Genomic DNA, 21,275 nt, shown 5'->3' with positions numbered 1-21,275 from the left:
AGTTAAGAGACAGGGGGAGTTGGAAAGAGAGGAGGAGGGGAGATGGGGTCGACGTTTGCACTTCAAACGAGTTCATTTGAGGCAGAGGGATGGCAAGGGGGGGGGGGAATGCGGGCAAGTCAAACTGAAGCGCACACACTCGGGAAAAAAAAATTGTGAGGCCGAGATGAATATTTTTACAAGGTCAGCAGCCGCCACGCAAGCCGGACATAAATTTAAACATTGGAGGGGAACCATTCATCCATTCAAGAGGCTTCACAAATGGGATTGTTTTGAACAATGACGTGTAATTGCACCTCCACTCCAGTAGGTGGCAGTGGCGCTCTCCTTGCCCGTTGTGCGCAGCGAGTATTAAATCTACGGAGTAGGTGAGTTTTGCAACTAAAATGCGATTATTTGTAGTTGTGACGGAGAGTGGGTAGTGGTGGGGGCGCCAATTGTTTTCTTCTTGCTAGGGGGAGGGGCGTAACAATTGATTTATAATATATAACAATATATTGATTCATAATTGAGAAGCACCGAGCGACACGAATAGGAATACCGGCGCCATTATCGAGCTGCTTTACGACTCGTGATATCTGTGGCAGCGCGACGCGGCTCGCCCGCTTACTTAAAAAATATGTATTGTTCTTTTCGAGGCATTAAAAAAAAAAAAGTTCACTCTTTATCGAACTCGAGGTCTTCCTACTTGGCTGCTGTTGCATGTGATTGCAGCTGAATTGCACTGAGCTCATTCTCGTGGCGGGCAAAGAAAAAAAAAAACACCTTTTCAATCGGCGCTGTCCTTTTGCACCTCTGACCAGGCAGGGAAGGATTTATTCAGCTGCTTTATGAGTGGGTCAGAGAAGAGGTGGCAAATACCAGACGGCATTAGAAAACGTGCACACACACACACTTATTTGGGTTTGTGGATTGTTTTATCGCCGATCAGACCACAAGATCTGCTGTTTGTCTTCGTTGATGGCTTTGTTTATCAGCTTGTGTTGCTAACGTCCCACATTAATCATCAAAATATTTTTTGTTTTTAGGAAAAAAATAAAATAAAATTCTATTTCCGCAAAAAAAAATTTCCGCAAAAGCTTAGAGGCAGACTGACTAAAATCGAGCGAATCTTATCGGGCTGTCATCGCATCATCCCTGATTACGGTCCCCCCGTCTGATGGCCGTGATCTCAATCATCGGCAAGAATCCGGACGGGTCGCTCACGGCCTCCCGAGGGAGTCGTCGTTTTGAAGCGCGGACGCGAGTTTAACTCGTCGACAGACGACGCGTGCGCCGCGGCCGGCCGCCGTCGACTCGAGTTGGGGGTGCGCAGACGGCGTCGGAAGCCGGCACTCGGGATGTCAATTTAGAAGGGCGAGGTGCAACTCCCCGGCGATGGTGCCACGTCAGAAAAAATGCGGCTGACGGAAAGAAGCGAGCTGAACTTTCCGGGTTCCGATTTATGAATAGTTCATCCGCTGGCCTTTCAAAACACACACACCTCTCGGGGGAGGGGGGCGAGCGCAGTGAAGTGTTGCCGCCGCCGCTTGACAGCGAGGCGACATCCTGTGAGAGGGTAAGCGGGATGAAAGGCGCCATGATGAGCATCGGCCGCTACCTGAGGCGCCGCCACTTCAATGCGGTACAAGTGTTTGAACAAAGCAAGCCCGACGCCCCACATGCTTAAATTAGACGGCTTTCGGGTGACTCACCGTCTGTGGGAGTTGCACTCATTTTAAGAACTCAAACGCTGCAAAAGGGACGTCAGTTCCTGCCCGTCTCAAATTAATCCCATCAGTTTTGGTGGGGAAAGAATTTGAATGCGATCTTCGCAAAGCACAAAAGAATGCTGGCATATAACCGCAATGTGTACGGAGGGACATGGAAGGCTGGAAAGCTCGTTCGGGGTGGGGGGGTTGGTCAATATTTTTAGGTTAGAGTTTTTATCCAATCAGAATTCAGCTCGCTCGTGTTGCCAGGCAGATTTCACAATACCAGTAGCTCGCACTATTCGTCCGAGGCCTTCAGATACAATCGTGCGGGCGTTTCTTCTGTGTCTCAAGGGGCTTTTATAGTTGATAGACAGTTGCGATAGCCAATCAGAGCGCTCAAACATCGAAAATATGTTCTTGCTTTTCATTTGGCTTTTTTCGCAGCATTTCTGTGTGAAAGAGTTTCAAAGTCAAGCATTCTTAAAAAAAAAAAATAAAACAGGAAAAGACAGACAAGGTAAAAAAAAAAATCCTAAATATCCTTTTGCGATCCAACGAGCTGATGGAGGAAAGAAAGTGTCCGTGTGGATTAAAAAAAGAATTGCATGCGTCGCCTCTCACGCACCTTTGCGAGATGATCTTGTAGGCGTCGGGGAGGTAACAGTTGACGTTCTCCATCTGGAAGGGGTCGGCGTCGCAGATCTTGTCGTCGGTCCGCCCGTAGTTGGCCGTCTCGATCATGATGACGTCACTGCCGGGGCAGCGCAGGTCGATGGCGTAGCCCTCGCACGACAGCTCCCGCCGGACCAGACCGAAGGGCAGGGCGGCGCGGCTGAATCCTGACAGGAGACAGAAAAACTCAATCATTTACAAGCTCCACTTCCGCGCGGCGAGAAAAAGCCACATCAAATAAATCGGCGACAGGCGTCCGAGTCCCTTACGTGAAATGCTGACATTTAGAATAAAAAAAAATATTTATCTTTCCGTGAAAAAGATCAGAATGGAAGTCACTGGAGGCTAATCGTACCTTCGTGAAATGTCGAGTAAATAAAAAGGCGTCAAGATGGCGCGCCTTACGAGAGCAGCGATTGTTTAACGTGAACTTCAAGCGTGAAGGTTTGTTTGTTTTTGTTTGCGTTGCAAAACAAGTTGAAGAGGAAAAAAAAAAACATTTATTGATTGATTTATTTATTTAAACAGTGTTTTTTTAAAGATGAAAGCAGCGTCCACGCCGTGAAAAATCCATACGTGAACAAAAAAAAAGCAAGGTTGTGAGTTTGGCCGAATAAGTGCACTAAGCGAGGGAGAAAATGAGCTTTTTTTTTATGACAAAAATGACCCTCCTTCCAGGACATCAGAGTAAAATAGGCTATTACGGAGAATTCTCTGAATAATAAAACGCCATTTCACAAAGAAAGAGAGACCGGGCCACGGAGAGAGAGAAGAAAAGAAATGGGGGGGGGGGGCGAATAGCAAATCTATTATCTCGGTTGAGATGATCCAAAGTTTAAAAAAATAAATTAATAAAATAAATATGCAGCTGTCTGCAACTCTGAGCAGAAGAAAAAAAACAATTAGGTAGCGTCTAAGTAGAACATGTAAATGTCTTCCATTTAAGGCGTGCAAGCAGAGAGCTGCGTGAACTGTCAATAATCGGCGCGGTTTGCTGCAATCGCCGGCGTCGGTATTTTCTCTCGCTCCTAATTAGCACTCCCTTCAGCCTGCTACCTTTTTTTGCGCGGCCCCATCGGCTAACCCGAGCTTTGTCACGCGGCAACACTTCCCACCTCGGGTTCATTTTGCCCCCTCACGCTAATTACCCTTCGCGCTTTTGACAGCCGCAGCCCGCCGCAATTAGCGTCGCTTGAAACACTCAAAGTTTCCAAGTGACTCCAACTTGAAATTCCTCCGCCAAAATGCCAGACGCTATGACGTCTGTCACCGTGACAAAAAAAAAAATAAAAATGGCGGACGGAAAATATACAGTTAAAGCAAGCTCCGAGTGGAAGGAGGCCAACACTTCTTGAAAATAACGGAAAAGCGAGTCGTTTATCAGCACGTCTCGCTTTGCAGAGTCCGCTGCTGACCAAAACAGCAGCCCCGAAAGTGCCAAAATTAATTAAATAAATAAATACACCATGAAATGTTTCATTATAATTGCCATTAATTAATTCAGGATTTAAATAAATAAATGCGTCAATTAACCAATTAAATTACTAACGTACAAAAATCTAAATAATTATTTCTGTATTTAATTAACTATTTCATTTCATGAATTAATTTTATCTGACAAAGTTTTTGGGATGAATCTGTCTCCAGATGCGCAGCGTTAAAAATTAATTGATCCTTTTTTTAATTTAGTAATCAGCAGCAAAATTTAGTTTGCTTTCTGACTGAAATGTAAAGAACATTTGCTTTTTATGGAAACATACTTTGATGTCAAGATTTTCTTGCTTTTGTGAAACTATTGAGTTGAATGTCGGCGGCTTTTTCACATATTCATCACCCACTTCATGAACTGTCATCTTTTCTTTGTCTCCCAACTTGCTTTTTTTAAAATTTTTTGCCATTTGTCGACATTTCCCCATACTGGACGTTACATTTTTCTTTCAAGTCCATTTTCACGTGAAATTGTAACTACCCGCTAACCAAAGGCGTGCAGCAAATCATCACTCCCGAGCGTTCGACCAATGGCTCCCTTCTTTAAAACGATGCGAGCGAATTGTGCTTAGCGCCGCTGTTTATCACCTCATTAGGAGACGTCGGTAGAGGCGAACGCTACGTGGGAAGCTGCGGGGTCAGTCCATCTATCCCAATAACAACCACAATTACCCGCAGCGTCCGCAGAACCCGGGCGGGATGGCGGCTGATAAAACGCAGAGTGGAGTCAGCGGCTTAACCGCCGCCAAGACTAATGACCACCACGCCTGCCATCCCTCACGGGGCGACTGACGGCTTTATCGCAGCAGCCAAGGAAGGAATGCATTTCACAGGCTATTCAAATTCAAAAGGGGATCCGTGGCACGAGGCGACGTCCGTCATCCGCCTTTGTGACCTCTTTTCTATGGCCTTAGATTTCCGTCGCAATGACGTAATCGGGATGTCAAAAAGCGCGTACAAAAATGAGTTTTGCGTGTACGTAATGGGAAATATCGCATACAAGCCACAAATACGGAAGCCGAATGTTTCCTTCCCACACTCCCGTAGTGCGCGTGACTCGAGGTGAAAAAGCAAACAGGCAGCTTCCTGCTGATTGGCTGCTACCCACTACACAAGGAACCAACCAGCTGAGGGCGGGACAATCTGCTTCTGCAGGCAGGGCCACCAGCACATGAAAGAGACAGCGAGAGAGATGTTCAATTTATCGGCCTTGAAAGTTAAAAAAATGCCACTGCCGATAATCGGCAAAATGGCAACTCTCGGCACCGATAATCGGCCCAGCCGATAATCGGTCTCTCACTATACAAGACCCTCCAAGTGTACGCACAAAATAGGTTCTACGCTTACGGCTTCTCCCTCGTCTACGCGTACAAAACGCTGACAGGCGAGACGATTGTGCCACAATTTTTAACCAATTGCCGCGCGGCATTTGACATTACGCTTACATGATTGCGACACAAATCTAACGGCCTACTTTGCTTTGCGCCGTCCGCTCACAATTGGACACATCCATCGGAGCAACGAAGGCACGACGGCAACGCTGTCGTCAACTGGAGCCCGCTTATTGATTAGTTCAGTGCCCCCCCCCGTGGATCATTCTGGTCAGAAGCGCGTCAATTAGGGCGGAAGGTTCTCGCCATCGAAAGGACAAATTGATTCTCCCTCATCTCTGTTTCATGAACGACTTTCTTGTTGACCTCTACTTGAGCGATTTGCCGTGACAACATGACAACGTGAACGTGTGTTCATTTCAAGGCGCAATTATGAGCCCGAATCAGGACAAGTATTTCCTTTTCTAAATTGTTGTCTCGTGAGCTCTCATTGGGCATTTTCCTTCCAAGAAAAAAGGCACTCCACTCTTAACAAGAGTCGTTTTCCACCTTTGCAGTCACTCGAGTTGCGGAAGTAATGGTTAGCGCGAGTTCTCGCAGCTTCCCAGTTGCTTGCGTTCCAGTTGACCGACACTTTAAAAAGGTGGGCGAGATGATGCGTGCGAAAATTCCGCCATGTCAGTGACGTATGAACATCTTTTCATCTGCCGTTTTGTTTGACGACTCCACTTTGGGAATCTCGGCTGAGGACGGGTGACAAAAGGTCATTCGCGACGACGCTATCAAGACGAGTGCTCGGGGAAAACATCCCGAGCATAATCCCCCTTTGTGTGTAGAGGGGGGAAAAATGAAAATAAAGTGGTCGGTCAATGTCTCGGATGAATTTACACAATCGGTGAGAGAATCGAATTGCGCTTTATTCAGCATATTTTTTGTCTCATCTCCATGGCAACCACTTTGCCGTGGCTGCGATCCACATTGGCGGCCGTGTTGACGCGAAACCTTCTCGTGCATTCCGGTCAGTGAGTGACTGTGAGCAAAGTCGCTTTTCCGATTCCTCCCTCTGACCTGCCTGCTAAGCCTTCTATTGAGCTGGACGAAGAGCCAAGACAAGCCCGGCCGGGAACGCTCCTCAATATGTCGCATTCAGGTATTTCGTTTTCCCTCCCCCTCCCGCGTACTTCTTCAGTTGGCAGACTATGAGTCACCCCCACCTCCTCCTAATACATATTTTGTTTTCCATCAACACCCTTGAAATTGGAAGCAACTCGGCAGCGCATCTGAAACATCCCGTGAGCATCGCAGCGTGTTTAAAATAATGATAGACCGATATTTGGCATTTTGCCGATTATCCGCATCGGCTTTTTTATTTTATTTTTTTTTAACTTTCAAGGCCGAAAAATTAAAAGCTGGTTTATTTTGGCTCGCTGCAGCACACTTCTCTCTCTCACTCGCATTCTCTGGTGTGCTGGTGGCCCTGCGTGCAGAAGCAGATTGGCCCGCCCACAGCAGATTGGTTCCTTGTAGCAGCCAATCAGCAGAAGGCTGACTGTTTGCCTTTTCACCTCGAGTCACACGCACTATGGGAGAGGTCCCGGAAGGTAAGGCAACAGACTTAAATAAATACAATAGAATACAATTTTGTTTATATATGTCAGTCTACTTCAACTCACAACTAATAGAAAACTATTTGCCGTCGTCAACTGTAAAGAGATGTTTGTTTTCTTTGAACTATAAGAAATGTAGATGAGCCGGGGAGCTTTTGGTTAGGCTTTTTGTGCATCTTCCAAGATCTAAAGAAACTTTAACATGTAGTAATTCACCAAAGTTGTTTAATAACATACTTAAAGGCATTTTTGGAGTTTTTAACTTTCAAAATTTTGACACCATTTTACCCCTTTTTTTTTCAACCAACGAATAACGGCTTCAAATATCGGTTATCGGCCTCCATGATGACTAATAATCGGTATCTGTCCTGAAAAAAGTATATCGGTCTATCACTAGTTTAAAACCCCCGATAAATGTCCAAATATTGCTCTTTGGCCGGCGTGGACCGTAACGCGCACCGATCTCAAAGTTCCTCATGGGCGGAGTCACGGCTGACCTTTTAAGCCGAACCGCCTCAGGATATACAAGAAAGTGGAATGTTTAAAAAAAGAAAAGTGGGACAATTTTTGGAAGTTCGACAGAGCGGCGGAGACGGAGCCGAAGCGCAGAGGCATCACATGACGCTTGTCATCCTCCATTAAGCCGCTTTTGTGCTCTTGGAAACGGCAAACAGCTGCATGCAAATGTAGCCCGTTTCCCGCCGCGTCTGGCCCCCATTGTTCCTTTGACGGAGACACTCTTTTGCGGGCATAAAGGAGGGTGTCGCCTTTAGTCAAATAAGAGTGCCCCCGCCGCGGCCGCAGCGGGGGCACTTGAAGAGTGTTTGTCTTTTTATGTTGTTTGCTTCGCAAGAATACGGGCAGCCCGAGAGGAGATCTGAGAGTCAAGCTTGGCCTCCAACGGCCTCGGGAATGCCTCCATAATCCCATATCCGGAGCGGTCAGGGAGGACTTTTTTTTTTGGGGGGGGGGGGGGGGGGGACTGGAGATTTCCAACGGGAATTTGGAAAGTAGGACAAACAGGATAGAATTCTTGATCGTCTCAAATGTGACGCGCTACCTTGAAATGTAAACAATCAATTTTCGTGACATAAACCCAAATTGCTCGACGTACATTGCTGCTAAAAAAAAAAAAAAAACACCCTCATGTAAAATGCAGAAATAAAATGTGTTTTCTTCTAATAAAATGAACAATGCAGAAAAGTTGAATAGTAACAGTCTGACTACGGAATTATTACCGCATTATTTATTTATTTATGTGAAATAAGCTGCATTTAGCTGCTGCGTGCAAAAGATGCCAAAAGAACTGAAGTTAGCACGTGTAAAAGATATCATTTATTTCTCATTTTCGAGCATTTCTATATTTTTTTCTGAAATGTTTTTTGGTAAGCTTAGTCAATTATTTGTCAACGTTGTGTCTTAACTCATTTACTGCCATTGACGGCTAAAGACGTCAAATATCTCTTTTTTTTTTTTGCCTTGCTGGTAGTGAATGAGTTTTTTTTTTTTTAATGTCTTAAATTCTTTTGCCTTTAAATGTTGTTTTCCAACAATGTGAAGCACATTGAGTTACCTTGTCTTTGAAAAGCGCCGTATAAATAAAAAAGCAGCCTTGCCTCGCTTTGTTCAAATTTGGCTCAATTGTCGTAAAAGTCTGAGATGACGCCGAGTGGCAAAGGTGTGAGATGAGCGAAGAGATTTGGGGCGGAAAAACAAAACAAAAAAACACCTGCTTTTCAAATTCAAGCAACACCACATCTCCCATTTCATTTCAAGTGTCAAAAGCGTCCAAAACACAAACACAAACCGTGGTGGTAGACACGCGTTTCCCGTGACACTTGAATCGGTCTTGTTGGAAATTGTTTCTAAAGATGGTGTCAGACAAGACCACAATCGCCGCAGCCGCGCCCGCCCTTTTCCCAGACGACTGCTATCAGCCACTCGGGATGGCGATAGGAGGATTCCAAAATAGAAACCTGCTATTTACAAATCCATCCAGTCCATTTGGGCTTCGATGCAGTGCTCGCTCTCTTCTGCCATGTTTACAACGGGAAACGAAAACAGCAGATCGTTGAGAGGGAATCGCATTTGGAATTTTGCAGACCAAGCTTTTAAGTCAGATTCAAATTTTGTATTTGTCGTTCTTTTGTATTATTATTATCATCCGGGCCAATTTGATTTTGCCAACTGAAAGTCATCAAATTAACAAGCGACGGATTATTACATATATTTTTCATATTTCTATTTCAATCTGAGATCAAAATGACAAAATGCCCCAAAAAAACCAACAAAAAAGGTTCAAGTTTGATTCCTCAAGTGGGTCCATTTCAAGGCTGTGCACACGCTGCTGATATTTGATTTTTTTTGCAGTACTTTTTCCACATCAACCGTTCACTTGATGATGGCTCATGAGATGAAGATTTTTTTTTTTTGGGGGGGGGGGACCCGATAGCAGCAACTCCAGTCGCGTCTGATAAGCTGTCTGCTTAGCTGCGCTGGAGTTTCGGGGAGGAGGCGTGTTTAGTGTTTGGAAGCCCTCGCGGTTGTTGAGGCAGAAAATAAGCGTTAGGCGGTCCAAGCGGCGGCACGACTTGAGCCTCGTTGCTTCTGTCACGAGCGAGAATTCAAAGTCAAAGTCCAGTTCGAAGACGACTCGATGTTTGGAATAGCACGAGAGATGGGCTGTTACGACGACACCCATTTTTATGGTTTGAAGCTTCGCTGAACTTCGGCCGAGCAACGACACCATGAATCATGATCATAAAACTTTTGATTCGGGGTTGGGAAAACACGCCCGGCGAAGTAAGAATTTTAGGATTATTTATATGAGTGAGGCCGTTTTTTCCAGTCATTTCCAAAGTGACGCGAGGACAGTTTCCATCATATAATCGTCGATGTGTCGTGTATAAATCGAATGAGTATTATCAACACCGAGCAGTAGAGGCTCATCCAAAATCTAATTTAAAACAAATTATTTGTGTTTCGAGTGTTATGAATCGTCTTCAATACGAGTAGCTTTTTGCAATGTTTTAAATCACGTGTCAATTTGATTAAGTTCCGAATTTCAACAATTTTTCTAAAGAATATACGTCACAATCAACTATAGGAACCGTTTTGTATCCACAATAATAAGATAAAATAATTACAAATGACAACCTCTGAGTTTGACATCACCGCTTTAGATGTATGCGCTGTGGAGGTGATTTATTTTTATTTTTATTCAGAATTATTTGAGCATTAAAATGAGAATAACGATAAACGTGATTATTTTGATCACAACAATTGTGATGTAAAATGAAAACGATAAAACCGACGATGCAGTTTTTTTTTTACATGACTTTACAGTATAATTTTTAATTTGCTCTGTGCTGCTGCAACACCTCAATTTAAAGTTAAGAGACTGTTTAAGGCCCGTGAGGTGAAAATAAAGATCTTTTGACACATTGCCGAGAAGTGTTGTCAACAACCCTACAACAAATTGAAAAGATTAAAAAAAAGGCAAAATCATTGCGCATGAAACCACTTCCTGCTACTTTTCATCTAATCTAATTAAAAAAAACATCCACTTAAATGTATTTCACGGGACGTTCCACGCTGCAACGCGAGGCGCTAGCCACCTGTTAGCTTGCGAGCTAACAGGTTTCAGAGCTCCTCTCGGCCGACGAGATGACGGGCTCACCCGCGGCGTCGCCTTCTCGTTTGCAAATTTCAATCACCACGCGGAGCTACTTTAAATTCAGGCAAGATGAATTTCCACGGCGCAGAAATTGTTAGCTAGCTAGCTCGCTTCAAGCAGACAGAAATAAGTCACCCAAGTGCGTCACTGGGCGGTGGTGAAAAGTGAAAAACATTTTGACCGTGTCTCCACAATTGAGGACGACATACTTGGCATGTTTTCAGCAATTAAAGTTTCTTAAAATGTATTTTTAGAAGCACATCTCTCATTTGACTTTCCAGGGTCTTTTTCTTCTATCTGATCCATCTTCTCTTAATTAAACGCAGTCGAACCTCTTCAAGATCGTTCCCAGAAAATATGTCTCTGGAGTCGCATAACTTGTCAGAGTTCAATCATTTCCACGAGGGGGGAAAATGCTTGCAAAATCCTCCTGAACGGCTTTACTTTGAGGCGTGTTGTTCAGTTTTAATTCGGTTAAGGAAGTATTTGTACTTTTGGCAGGAAAAACGGTCCAAGACACAAACAATACCGGCATGTTTAAAAATGTGCAGCAAGACAAAAGAAGCTGACTTGACGTACACACACGAGTCGCACTCTAATATATTCATAGTTACATTTTTTTTTGTGCAACAATATTTGTGTAACCGTACAGAGAGATAACAAATTCCCACATGGAAGAAATTAGGACGGGACGAGACGTCTTCTCTGTAAACAAAGAGTACAGATAACAAACTCATTTTTCTTTCTTTAGATTGAGCCAAAAGAAGAATCAATTTTTGACCGAATTTTCTGTGGTTTAAATTTACGGATAAGAAGACATTAAAAGTATCGAAATATGGTTTTATGAATTGATATCGGGCTTTGGAAAACAAAATCGATTCCAATCGAAATCGATTTTTTTTTTCAACCCAGTACTACTGATAATTGATTATATACAGGAATTATGTTTTTTTTCTTTCCTCAATTTGCAGATTTTTTATGTGATTATTTTTCTCAAGGTCCTATGCAGACTTTTTTTTTTTTTTTTTGAACAAACAACTTTAATTGTCTGTAATTTCTGTGCCGTCCAGATGCCATCCACAAGCAAGTATTTGCAGAATGTCGGGAAAAAATTTCGATTCCGTCTGTCCGCCTTGCTCACGGTGCAGCCGGCTTGACCGGGTACGATTCCGTTTCAAAGACCGCAACTCAAGGCGTCTCCCGCGCTGTCCGTTGACTCGTCAGTCAAGTTGCGGAGAAAAAAATCGAATTCAACGGCGTGTTATTGTCTGCGGAGAAAACAAACTCTTTTCAAAGAGGCAAATAACTGTCAGCGGGGCTAAGCAGCTGAAAGGGAAACGACGCTCACAAGATGAAAAGCGCACATGCTCCGAGGCGAGCGCCGTTCTGACAGAATTAGTTCATTGCGCGCTCGACATGCGCGTCGTTTCTTTACGTGGGGAGTTGATGAAACGCGCCGAAAGAGGTGAGTTCATGCAAACTCCCCCGAGTGCGGCGTGGAAATCAGCCATCGCTTCTTTTTCAAGCTTTGTGTGTGTGTTTTTTTTTTTTTTGACCCGCCACTTAAAACCCAGCTGGATTTTCCGCTCAAGGTGCCTTCCCTCAGGGCGGGAAGATGAAGAAAAGGAGGAAGGAGGGGTGAGTGAGTTTGTCTTAATCGCTTGCTCGCGTCTCCACCTGGGAAGCGAACCCGGCGGGCCTACGCCCCCCCCCCCCTCGCCAACATGTGTATTACGGCTTTTCCGTCACCACTTCATAAGTCACGATTGAAAAGCACGCTGTGATTTTTCACAGCTCGTCCTGCTTTCGAGGGGGGCGGGGCCTCTGGACCCAACAAAGTGTCACTGACCTGTTAAGTGTCGATCCATCCTGGCCTGTGTTCATTTGCAGCTGCTTACACTTTTGTTTATGGCCCGACAACGTTCTGGCTAGGAAAGACCGTTTGGGGTCATTATGTCGGCAAATGAGTGGATTTTTTATTACAAATATTAGTCGTCATGGGGGCCGATAACCGATATTTGAAACCGATATTCATTTGTTCAAAAAAGCGGTAAAATGGTGTCAAAATTAAAAAAAAAAAAACTTAGTGGTTTACAAAATTAGATTTACTTTTAAGACTAAAATGTCTTCAAATTTGGGCAAAGTCTGTTTGTTGCCTTACCTTCCGGGACCTCTCCCATAGTGCGTGTGACCCGAGGTGAAAAAGCAAACAGGCAGCTTACTGCTGATTGGCTGCGACTCACTGCACAAGGAATCAATCTGGTGAGGTTGTGGGCGGGCCAATTTGCTTCTGTATGCAGGGCCACCAGCACAGCAGAGAGAGAGAGAGAAAATTGTGCTGCAGCGAGTCAAAATAAACCAGCTTTTAATTTATCACCCTTAAAAGTTAAAAAAAAAAGGCAGATGTCGATAATCGTCAAGATGACAAATATCGGACATGAAAATCGATCTATGACTACAGAAACAATGAACGGTTACACACGTGCACCAAGAATCGAGTTGAATTAAAGCATCCCCCCCCCCACCCGATCAAAGCTGGCAAAGGCACGAGTAGCGGATGTCTCTAAAAGATTAGCCTCAGCGATTATCCTGCTGTGTTGGCTTTGTCCTCCCAAATAGGCAATTTTATTCCATTAAATGAATTCCAAGTGGGTCTTTGCGTCACCTGGTGCTCTGGCCCTGAACATAAAAACCACGCTGTCTTCTCAGACAGTGTGTTTTACTTCACTCGGTCTCTGCCAGGTGGGAAGAAGAAGAAGAAGAAAAAAAAAAAAAGAAACGGCCGACACATTCCTCACCCCCCACTGCTATCTGTGCGCTGCTGCCCACTTTGACTGACTTGAGCGCGGCGATGACCTTGCCCCGCTTCCCTTCCGCCGGCATTCCGCTCAATAGGGGCAGATATGGAAGCGTTGATAAGGATATACACATTTGAGAGTGGGGGGGGTTTGGAATCTTGTATTGATGACGGACAGTTTCCTGGCCCTCGACCTGGATGAAGCCATTGTGCCTGAACGGGGATAGACGCTACATGAGAGGGTCAACAGCGATAGCGCCAGGCAAACAAAACGACTCTTTGTGCTGCACTTTTTTCTTCCATGTGGCATACTTATTCAATTTCCTGCACGGCGGGAGAGGGCTTCCTTATCTAAGACTGTTTAGACCTGCAAATCGGCGGGTGGCCTTTGTTCGTCGGTGACCCACCCCTGAGGTGACATTTAATTCCTGGGCCGAAAAAAAAAAAAAAAAAACGTGCGGCCATGCTCGAGGGCACTCTCGGCCTGAGGGGATTACTAATACAGTGAATGCAACAGTGCGGCATTCATCGGCGCTGGGGCTGCGCCACGAGCTACTCGAGAGAGCCACAAAGACAACCAGCGCATATTATCAGATCGATATCATATACTGGAGCAGCTCATAGGAATTTGAAGAAGTGAGAGAAAGGGAAAATGAAGTAGGAGCATAACTGTCGCCTTGAAGTGGTGTTAGACGGGGCATTTTGCCGATTATTGGCATCGTTTTTTAAAAGATGGATTATTTTGGCTCGCTGCAGCACACTTCTCTCTCTCTGGTGTGCTGGTGGCCTCGCCTGCAGAAGCAGATTGGCCCGCCCACAGCATCACCTGATTGGTTCCTTGGAGCAGCCAATCAACAGAAAGCTGCCTGTTTGCTTTTTCACCTCAAGTCAAACGCATTACGGGAAGGTCCCGGAAGGTAAGGCAACAGACTTTGCCCAAATTTTAATAAACGTCAGTCTACTACAACTCACAACTCAAAGAAAACAACTTTCCGTTGTAAACTTGAGAGAGATTTTGTTTTCATTGAACTAGAAAACATGCAGCTGAGCCTGGGGGCTCGGTGCAGTTTTTTTTTAGCCTTTTGAAGCTCAGTTGTCTATTTTCCATCCTCTGAAAATACTTTAACATGTTCAAGTTGTTTTATAAACATGTGCTTAAAGGCATTTAAACTAAGTCGAGTTTTTATTTTCTAAATTTTGAGACCATTTTAACCCTTTTTTCAACCAACAAATATCGGTTTGACATATCGGCTATCGGCCTCCATGACGACTAATAATCGGGATCGGTCTTCCTCCTCCTCTGCCGGTGACGTTATTATATTCAGTCAGAGATTTAAAAAAAAAAAAAAAAAAAAAGGAGAGGCTACATAAGAACACGACACAACTTTGCATTACTGCTTCCCATTCTCTCTTACGGCACGATGGTCAAGCGGTTAGCGTGGCCGCCTCACAGTCCAGAAGCGCACGAGCCCGCGACCCTCGTGAGGAAAAGCAGCTCAGATAATGAATGAATGTATGAATCATTCTGAATTTTACGCTTGACGAGTGCACCAATCGATAGCAAATCTCCAATTTCAAGACTCTGCTGCTGTTTTGGTTAGCAATAGCAATATTTTTTGGTGTCGCGGTTTGTGAACAAGAGCATGAATCAAAGTGACTTTACTTTGTGCTGAGAAAACATAAATCCGGGAAAAACAAAAAAAACCTTGCGTTGTCCGAGCTGATATGATTTGAATCCCTTCTTCCTTCCTGGTTGAATGCGTCAGCATGTTTTGACAGCTGAAGCCGGCGGCGACTCACACGGAGCAAATAGTAAAATTCCCAAGTAAACGACTTTCGGGGTTGTAAGCCGGACTCATCTCTTATTTGACAAACAAGCGCAGGCGGCTTTTAAGAGAACGAAAAGATTGAAGCGGGCATCTGCTTCCGTGTTTGCGCAACTCGCTACTCGAACGGCGACGATATATGACGAAGGGAAAGCAAATGGGATCAAACTGTCGGAAAACGGAGTTGCGACCCTGATGGATTAAAGCCTCCCAACGGGAAATCGTCGTAAAAAGCAGAGGTGGAGGCCGAGGAGGCTTGATTTGAAATTCAGGATTGAAATATGATTGCTGCTCCAACGCAAACAAATCGCCGTCGGAAATGTCGGGCCACCCCATCGCCGACGCCGTTTTATTTCATTTCCTCGGAGTGGGAGTGAAAAAGACGATCCCGGAGATTCATATTTCTCCGCCTCATTTCAATCCGCCGTCGTATTTTGATTCAAAACTTTCCGTCGCCGATTATTAAACGGCTTCTTGTGCTGCCGGCTGGCCGACGCGCTGACAAAAGCGTACGGCTAAATTAAAAAAAAAAGCGGAAGAACACAATAATTAAACGTCTCAACATGGTGCTAAATCTCGCGCCTCATGGCTTGAGAAGCGTCCAGTCGCATGATGTATCGCCGCACACGGATTGACCGCTCATCTGCCGCTCTCCCGCGGTTTGCCCGATAATTCTCCATCGGCCCGCCTCGCAGCGCCGACGCTCGATATGAATTTGAAAATGGCAAGCCGAGCATATCAATGGACGACAGACTGGCTGTGCGTGGCCCTCGAGCCAGAAAGGACTTAGCGCACAATAACACCCCCCCCCATGCCCCCCTCACCCCTCCCTTCGAGAGGAGAACCAGGACTGGAAATACCAGCGTGTCACAAGGGAGCCTCTTCAATCGGTACAATGCGACTGCTTGAGATAAAAAAAAAAAGAATGTTGTGAACCTTCACCACATTTTGGAAAGAAACTAGTGATAGACCGATTATCGGCCAGGCCGATTTCTGCCAATATTTAGCATTTTGCCGATTATCGGCATCAACGTTTTTTTTTTTAACTTAAATAAAAAGCTGGTATATTTTGGCTCGCTGCAGCACATGATTTGCCTTCAGAAACATTCGCATAGCTCTCTCTCACTCTCTCGTCAAAAAAACATATGCTCTCTCTTCTGTCTCACATCCTCTCTCACACACGGTCTCTATATCTCTCATGTGTCTCTCTTACAATCTCTCTTCTCTTTCTCTCTCACATACTCTCACTCCCTCTCTCGATTCAAATGCTCTCCCTCTCACACGCACATGCTCTCTCTTATCTCTCTCTCACCCATTTTCTCTCTCTGCTGTGCTCGCGACCCAGCCTGCAGAAGCAGATTGTCCTGCCAACAGCACTATCTGATTGATTCCTTGTAGCAGCAGCCAATCAGCAGTAAGCTGCCTGTTTGCTTTTTCACCTTTATCAAACGCACCACGGGAGAGGTCACGAGAGCAGAGGAAAGTAAGGAAAAGACTTTGCCGAATATCATTTTTTTTATTTTTACCTTTAATTAGCATTGAACACAGATCCCCAGAACGACTTTGACAGGCGCTTGTCCCACCGATGGACAGAATTTGGACGGACCCGGTTGGACAAATGCAACGTCTCGCGCGGTCCAAGACGCAACGATATTATCTTGCAGTCGGACAGCGCGACCGTCGTGAATGTTGGCGCTTTTCACGCAGAACAGCAATCTGGGTCGCGTGAGTATTTCCTCGCCAAGTCGTCTCGCTCGAGCTTGAACCCAGAAACCAAAACGACGTTATCCTCTACGACTAAATATACGGACGTCATCTTTGCTCCGTCACATTTATTACCGCCACGGGAGTCTATTAAATGTTAAGTACGGGTACTTTTGTGCTTACGACTTCGGAGGACCGTGATTTTATGGAGACGTCTGTTTAAATTCCAGGCGAGTAGCCTCGTTATTTATATTCAACGCCTGCCCGCATCCTCTCGCCGTTATATAAGGCGCGTACCAAACGCCAACTCCGCCGCGCTAAAGTGGGCCACGCAGGTATCGAGTCTGTTGATGAAAGACGCCAGACAGAGCGAGCGGCGGCGGCGGCGGCAGCCACAAGTGCGCCACCGCCGCATTCCCATTGTGAGCCAATGAATGCTGAAATTGGAGTCTTAACAGAAAAGAAAGGGAAGATTTTAGGGGGGGGGGGGGGATTACTTCCTGTGGTCTTTGTCCACATTCTTGGGAGTTTAAATAACAAACGCTTTGATTGTTGTGTCCTCGCCGTGGAATGAAGAGCAAATGTTTGTTGAGACACTGTAGCAGCACGGGCATGAAAGCCCCTCCATCCCCCCGTAAAAAAAAAAAAAAAAAAGACGCGTTGGACGCCACTTTCCAGTACAAGCGTTCTATAGAAATGGCGCAGACGTGGAATGTGAGGACACCTTTTTGGCAACCCCGTTTGTAAGTTTTGCAGGCCGATGTTATCGAAGTCATCCCGTCAATTTGCTGTCTTCAGACGAGAAACACTCTCGAGTGTGTTTGAGAACGGTAGGAAGCCGCGATCGGAGTGCTGCACAAACCACTTTGCCTTGAAAGCAAACGGTAGTTCTCCGAATGTGCCAAGCCGCAACGGCCGCGCGTGAGAGCACTTTTGACGCAGCCAATTACGATGCCGCTTTGAAAGACGCTTGAGACGCGCGGCGTGTGGAAGACATTTGCGCTTGGCTATGCCGGGACGGCGGCGAGAAGTTTAATACCTGACACTCACACCTGCTGTCCTGTCGCTTTGGAAGCGAAACAAAACACAAGTTGCATTAGAGCAGTGGTGTCAAACATACGGCCCGCGGGCCAGAAGAAGGCTCGCTGCAATCGGATTGGCTATCGCGACTGCCTACCAACGGTAAAGTGAGTGAGCTCAGATGCCGTCTTTTTCATTTCGGCACACCAAAGCACTATTTTGTCTTTTTAAGCGTTCGTCCAGGTCCGCTCGACTCCGAAAGCCCAAAGCTGACGTCTTTCACTTCAAGAGCCGCCGTGGTATTTCTGCGTAAGATGTATCGCTGTGAATAAATCCACAAATCAATGAAAAGGCCGCTCGGGTCGCCCGCTCCGGCAGCTGTTTTATCATCGCATCAAGTGATAAATCTCGCCAAAGAACAAAAGAGAATGACAAGCATTTAGACGGAAAGGCGAGCTTCCTCGAAAAGAAGACACGATATAACCCGCAATCAACGCTTAGCACGCAAGCATGTGATTTGGGCTTACTTTGTTGCCGGTACAATGGGAACCAAAAAAAAGGGGGTGATGTAATGATCGTCATCAAGCAGCCCGAGCAGCGGCGTCGGTGGTTTTGATGGGCTTGTCGCAGACGGGGAGTGTTTTGTGACAATCTTTGTAATTACAGCCATCAAAAAAGTGAAGCAAAGAAGCCGAAATGCGGGCTTTGGATGTCGCCGAGGACAATTAAAAACACAGAGGCGGTCCTTTCACCACTCTGGCACCGAAGCGAGGGACTCGCGTTTGATGGTGACAGGTGTACATTTGGCATGGAATTTGATTGGCTGGCAGGAAGAAAAAAAAAAATTTTAAAAACGGATTTGACAATCTGAGAAGGATTGCGGGCGGGGGGGCTCTGGCATTGGAAGCCGGCATGAGTAAAAGTGTAGCTTTCAACAAATACAGAAATCTCATTCTTCACCAGCCCAGAAAAATAATGAATGCAAAGCCAAAAGGTAAGCAGAGCTGCAACGGCTTCAGTTTGGATCTTTGAATGTTCAACGAAAACTGTCAATGTGTTAGTTGAGGGCATTTGTGTTTGTGTCGGCTGCATGCGCCACATGCACAGATCTGCTACCTGAATTGTGGCTGTTGACTTTTTAAGTCGGAGCGAACCGTCGTCTATCGCAATTCGGATAACACTCCGAAGACAAATTGCAATATGTGGCCAAGCCATTATTATATATTTACTAACGTTGCCCTCAGTAGTCATGGCAACACTGGAGAGGGGCTGGGTGAGCAGTGGCTAATTGCACGAGACAAAAACGCCCATGCAAAACATATTGAGTGCAGTGAGAGGAGGATAAAAAAAAAAAAAAAATGGTGTGTGAATTGTGAGCAATTCTTGCATATGTCTCAACTTAATAAGTTTGACGCAACACGTTTGAAACACTTTTTTTTTCTCATCTACAAGGCTAAAAGCATTGAAGTAGAACTCAAACGCAACCTTGCTGCTGAACAGCTCTTCTTTTTTTGCGCAGCTGAATAAAATTAAAAAAAAAGAAAAGAAAAAAAAATAGCGCTTCTCAAAAGGTTGCCTGGAATCTTATTAACAGCGCACGCTTCCATGGAAACTCACCTTGTGAGCAATGAGCGCAGCAGAGAAGAAGCAGAAGGCAGGAAAAGGCCCAACGCATCCACGGCGAAGAGGCCATTGTCTCGCTGCTCGGCGAGCCGTCCAATCAGAGTTGTTGTTGTTGGTTTTTTCTGGACGTGAGATCAGGAAGCTGGAACGGAGTCAACGATTCTCTGCAAAGCATCGCCAGTCATCTTCGCATCTGCAGAAATAGACGAAAAAAAGAGCAAATGAGGCCATGATGTCATAATTGTCACCCCAGCCGCGGATTTACGACGCAACGTGACGCGTCGGGCTTGACTGGAACGCGCAGAACACTAATCTGGATTTAACGTTTGCACACTTGATGCCGCCTAACGGTGTTCCGTCCGCTCGGCTGTCAGCTGTCGGACGCGCGACGGTTCTTAAGAAGTCGGGATTTTTGGGGTTTTTTTTTCATCCTAGAAAATATTATTAACTGATGAATCGACGTCCGCTGCCATTCAGCTCAATTCAGTTCAGATGAAGAGTTGGGTGTTTTGCGGTGAGTCATCAAACTAATTTGCCAGGTCCATGCACGCAATGACGGAAAAGTTACGGTAATTTCAAATTTGGCGCTTTTCATGCTTGGCTTCACTGTTAAAAAAAAATAAATAAAAAACAGCGGTTGGTTTTCCACTTCAAACTGCAAAAATTGCGCAATACTGAAAAAAAAAAAAAATTTAATTACGGAGAATGCTGGGAATCGGCAAAGATTGAGCAGAACAGTTTTCAAGTTGGAACAAATATGGAACGATTCAGATTCATTTGTAAAATTTCTCATTCTTTTTGGCGGTTTTGGGAGCAGAAGTCCAAAAAAAAAAAATCAAATAAATAAATAAATATTTTTTTTCTTTGACGACGTGGGTCGCATTGACCCAAATGATGAACGCGTGGTTGAAAGCGCTCCTATAGGTGCGATTCCTTAATTGTGGCGCTGGGTTGTCAGCATTCCATCTGCGTCTTCCCAACACGCACCCCTCACCTGCTGCTCGGCTAAGTCAGACTGAGAAATTAAGTTGAAGAGAAAATGTTCAAACTTTTGCATTTCACACTCGAGTGGGCGCCAGTGTGAACACAAAGTAAATGGTGTTCTTGGCACTTATTTGACACTCGCCAACGCGTCACTAATGAATGCTTCATTCTCCGACGCGTCCCCCCCCTTGTTCTACTTTCTCCGTTTCCTCACGCAGAGGGAAAAGAGAAAAAAAAAAAACGTCTGTCGCTCCAGCAACGCAGACACGACTGCTTTGTGAGCGCACTTTTTTGTCTTCCTCCTTAGCGAGGGCGGCGCGGGGGGGGGCGAGAGGGGGAAAAAAAAAATAAAACAACCCTTTGTGTGGAGAAGCGTCAAAAGGTTGCAGGCTGCGACAAACTAACGCAGCAGACAGATAAGCTGCTTACTGGAGTCAAACAGCAAGCAGCAGTCAAAATGCCGCGCGGCCACACGACGCACGTCGGATACGTAAACGCATTTACATATTGTGTCTTGTTTATTCCCATGCGGTTGCCATCCGATGCAACAGGCCACATGGTTGTTGTCACCGCGCAAAGACATAAGGCTTGGTAATGCGCTAAAACACACACACACCCCATCAACCTTCATGATTATTGTAAGCCACCTCTGTATTGTTGCATGGCCTGTCAAGTCATTCGTTGGAATAAATCGGATGCTGCAGAAGTAGGACCAGCCCAAGATTTTATATATACAAAAAATAGGGCTGGGTTTATTAAAAAAAAAAAAAAAAAAGATACCAATTAGAATCAATCAATCAATCAATCAATCAATCAATCAATCAATCAATCAATCAATCAATCAATCAATCAA

At 45.2% G+C, this 21,275-nt stretch overlaps 1 protein-coding gene across 9 annotated transcripts in view; it reads right to left on the bottom strand.

The window, feature by feature from the left end:
- adgrl2b.1 (adhesion G protein-coupled receptor L2b, tandem duplicate 1) overlaps positions 1–21,275 on the bottom strand; it is a 96,702-nt gene that overhangs the window by 52,533 nt on the left and 22,894 nt on the right. For all 9 annotated transcript variants that reach the window (XM_088311554.1, XM_088311553.1, XM_088311556.1 and 6 more), the window contains exons 2-3: positions 19,433–19,631; positions 2,320–2,533 (exon numbers count right to left, since the gene is read on the bottom strand). In XM_088311554.1, coding sequence (XP_088167680.1) covers positions 2,320–2,533; positions 19,433–19,508 — 290 coding nt within the window. In that variant the 5' untranslated portion in view covers positions 19,509–19,631. The remainder of the gene's footprint in view (positions 1–2,319; positions 2,534–19,432; positions 19,632–21,275) is intronic.

Source organism: Idiotropiscis lumnitzeri, chromosome 12, assembly GCF_059441095.1.
Source record: "Idiotropiscis lumnitzeri isolate Australia: NSW breed Sydney's pygmy pipehorse chromosome 12, RoL_Ilum_1.0, whole genome shotgun sequence".
Lineage (NCBI taxonomy): Eukaryota > Metazoa > Chordata > Actinopteri > Syngnathiformes > Syngnathidae > Idiotropiscis > Idiotropiscis lumnitzeri.
The sequence above is the reverse complement of the archived record's forward strand: the minus strand, read 5'-3'. Positions and strand labels throughout refer to the sequence as shown.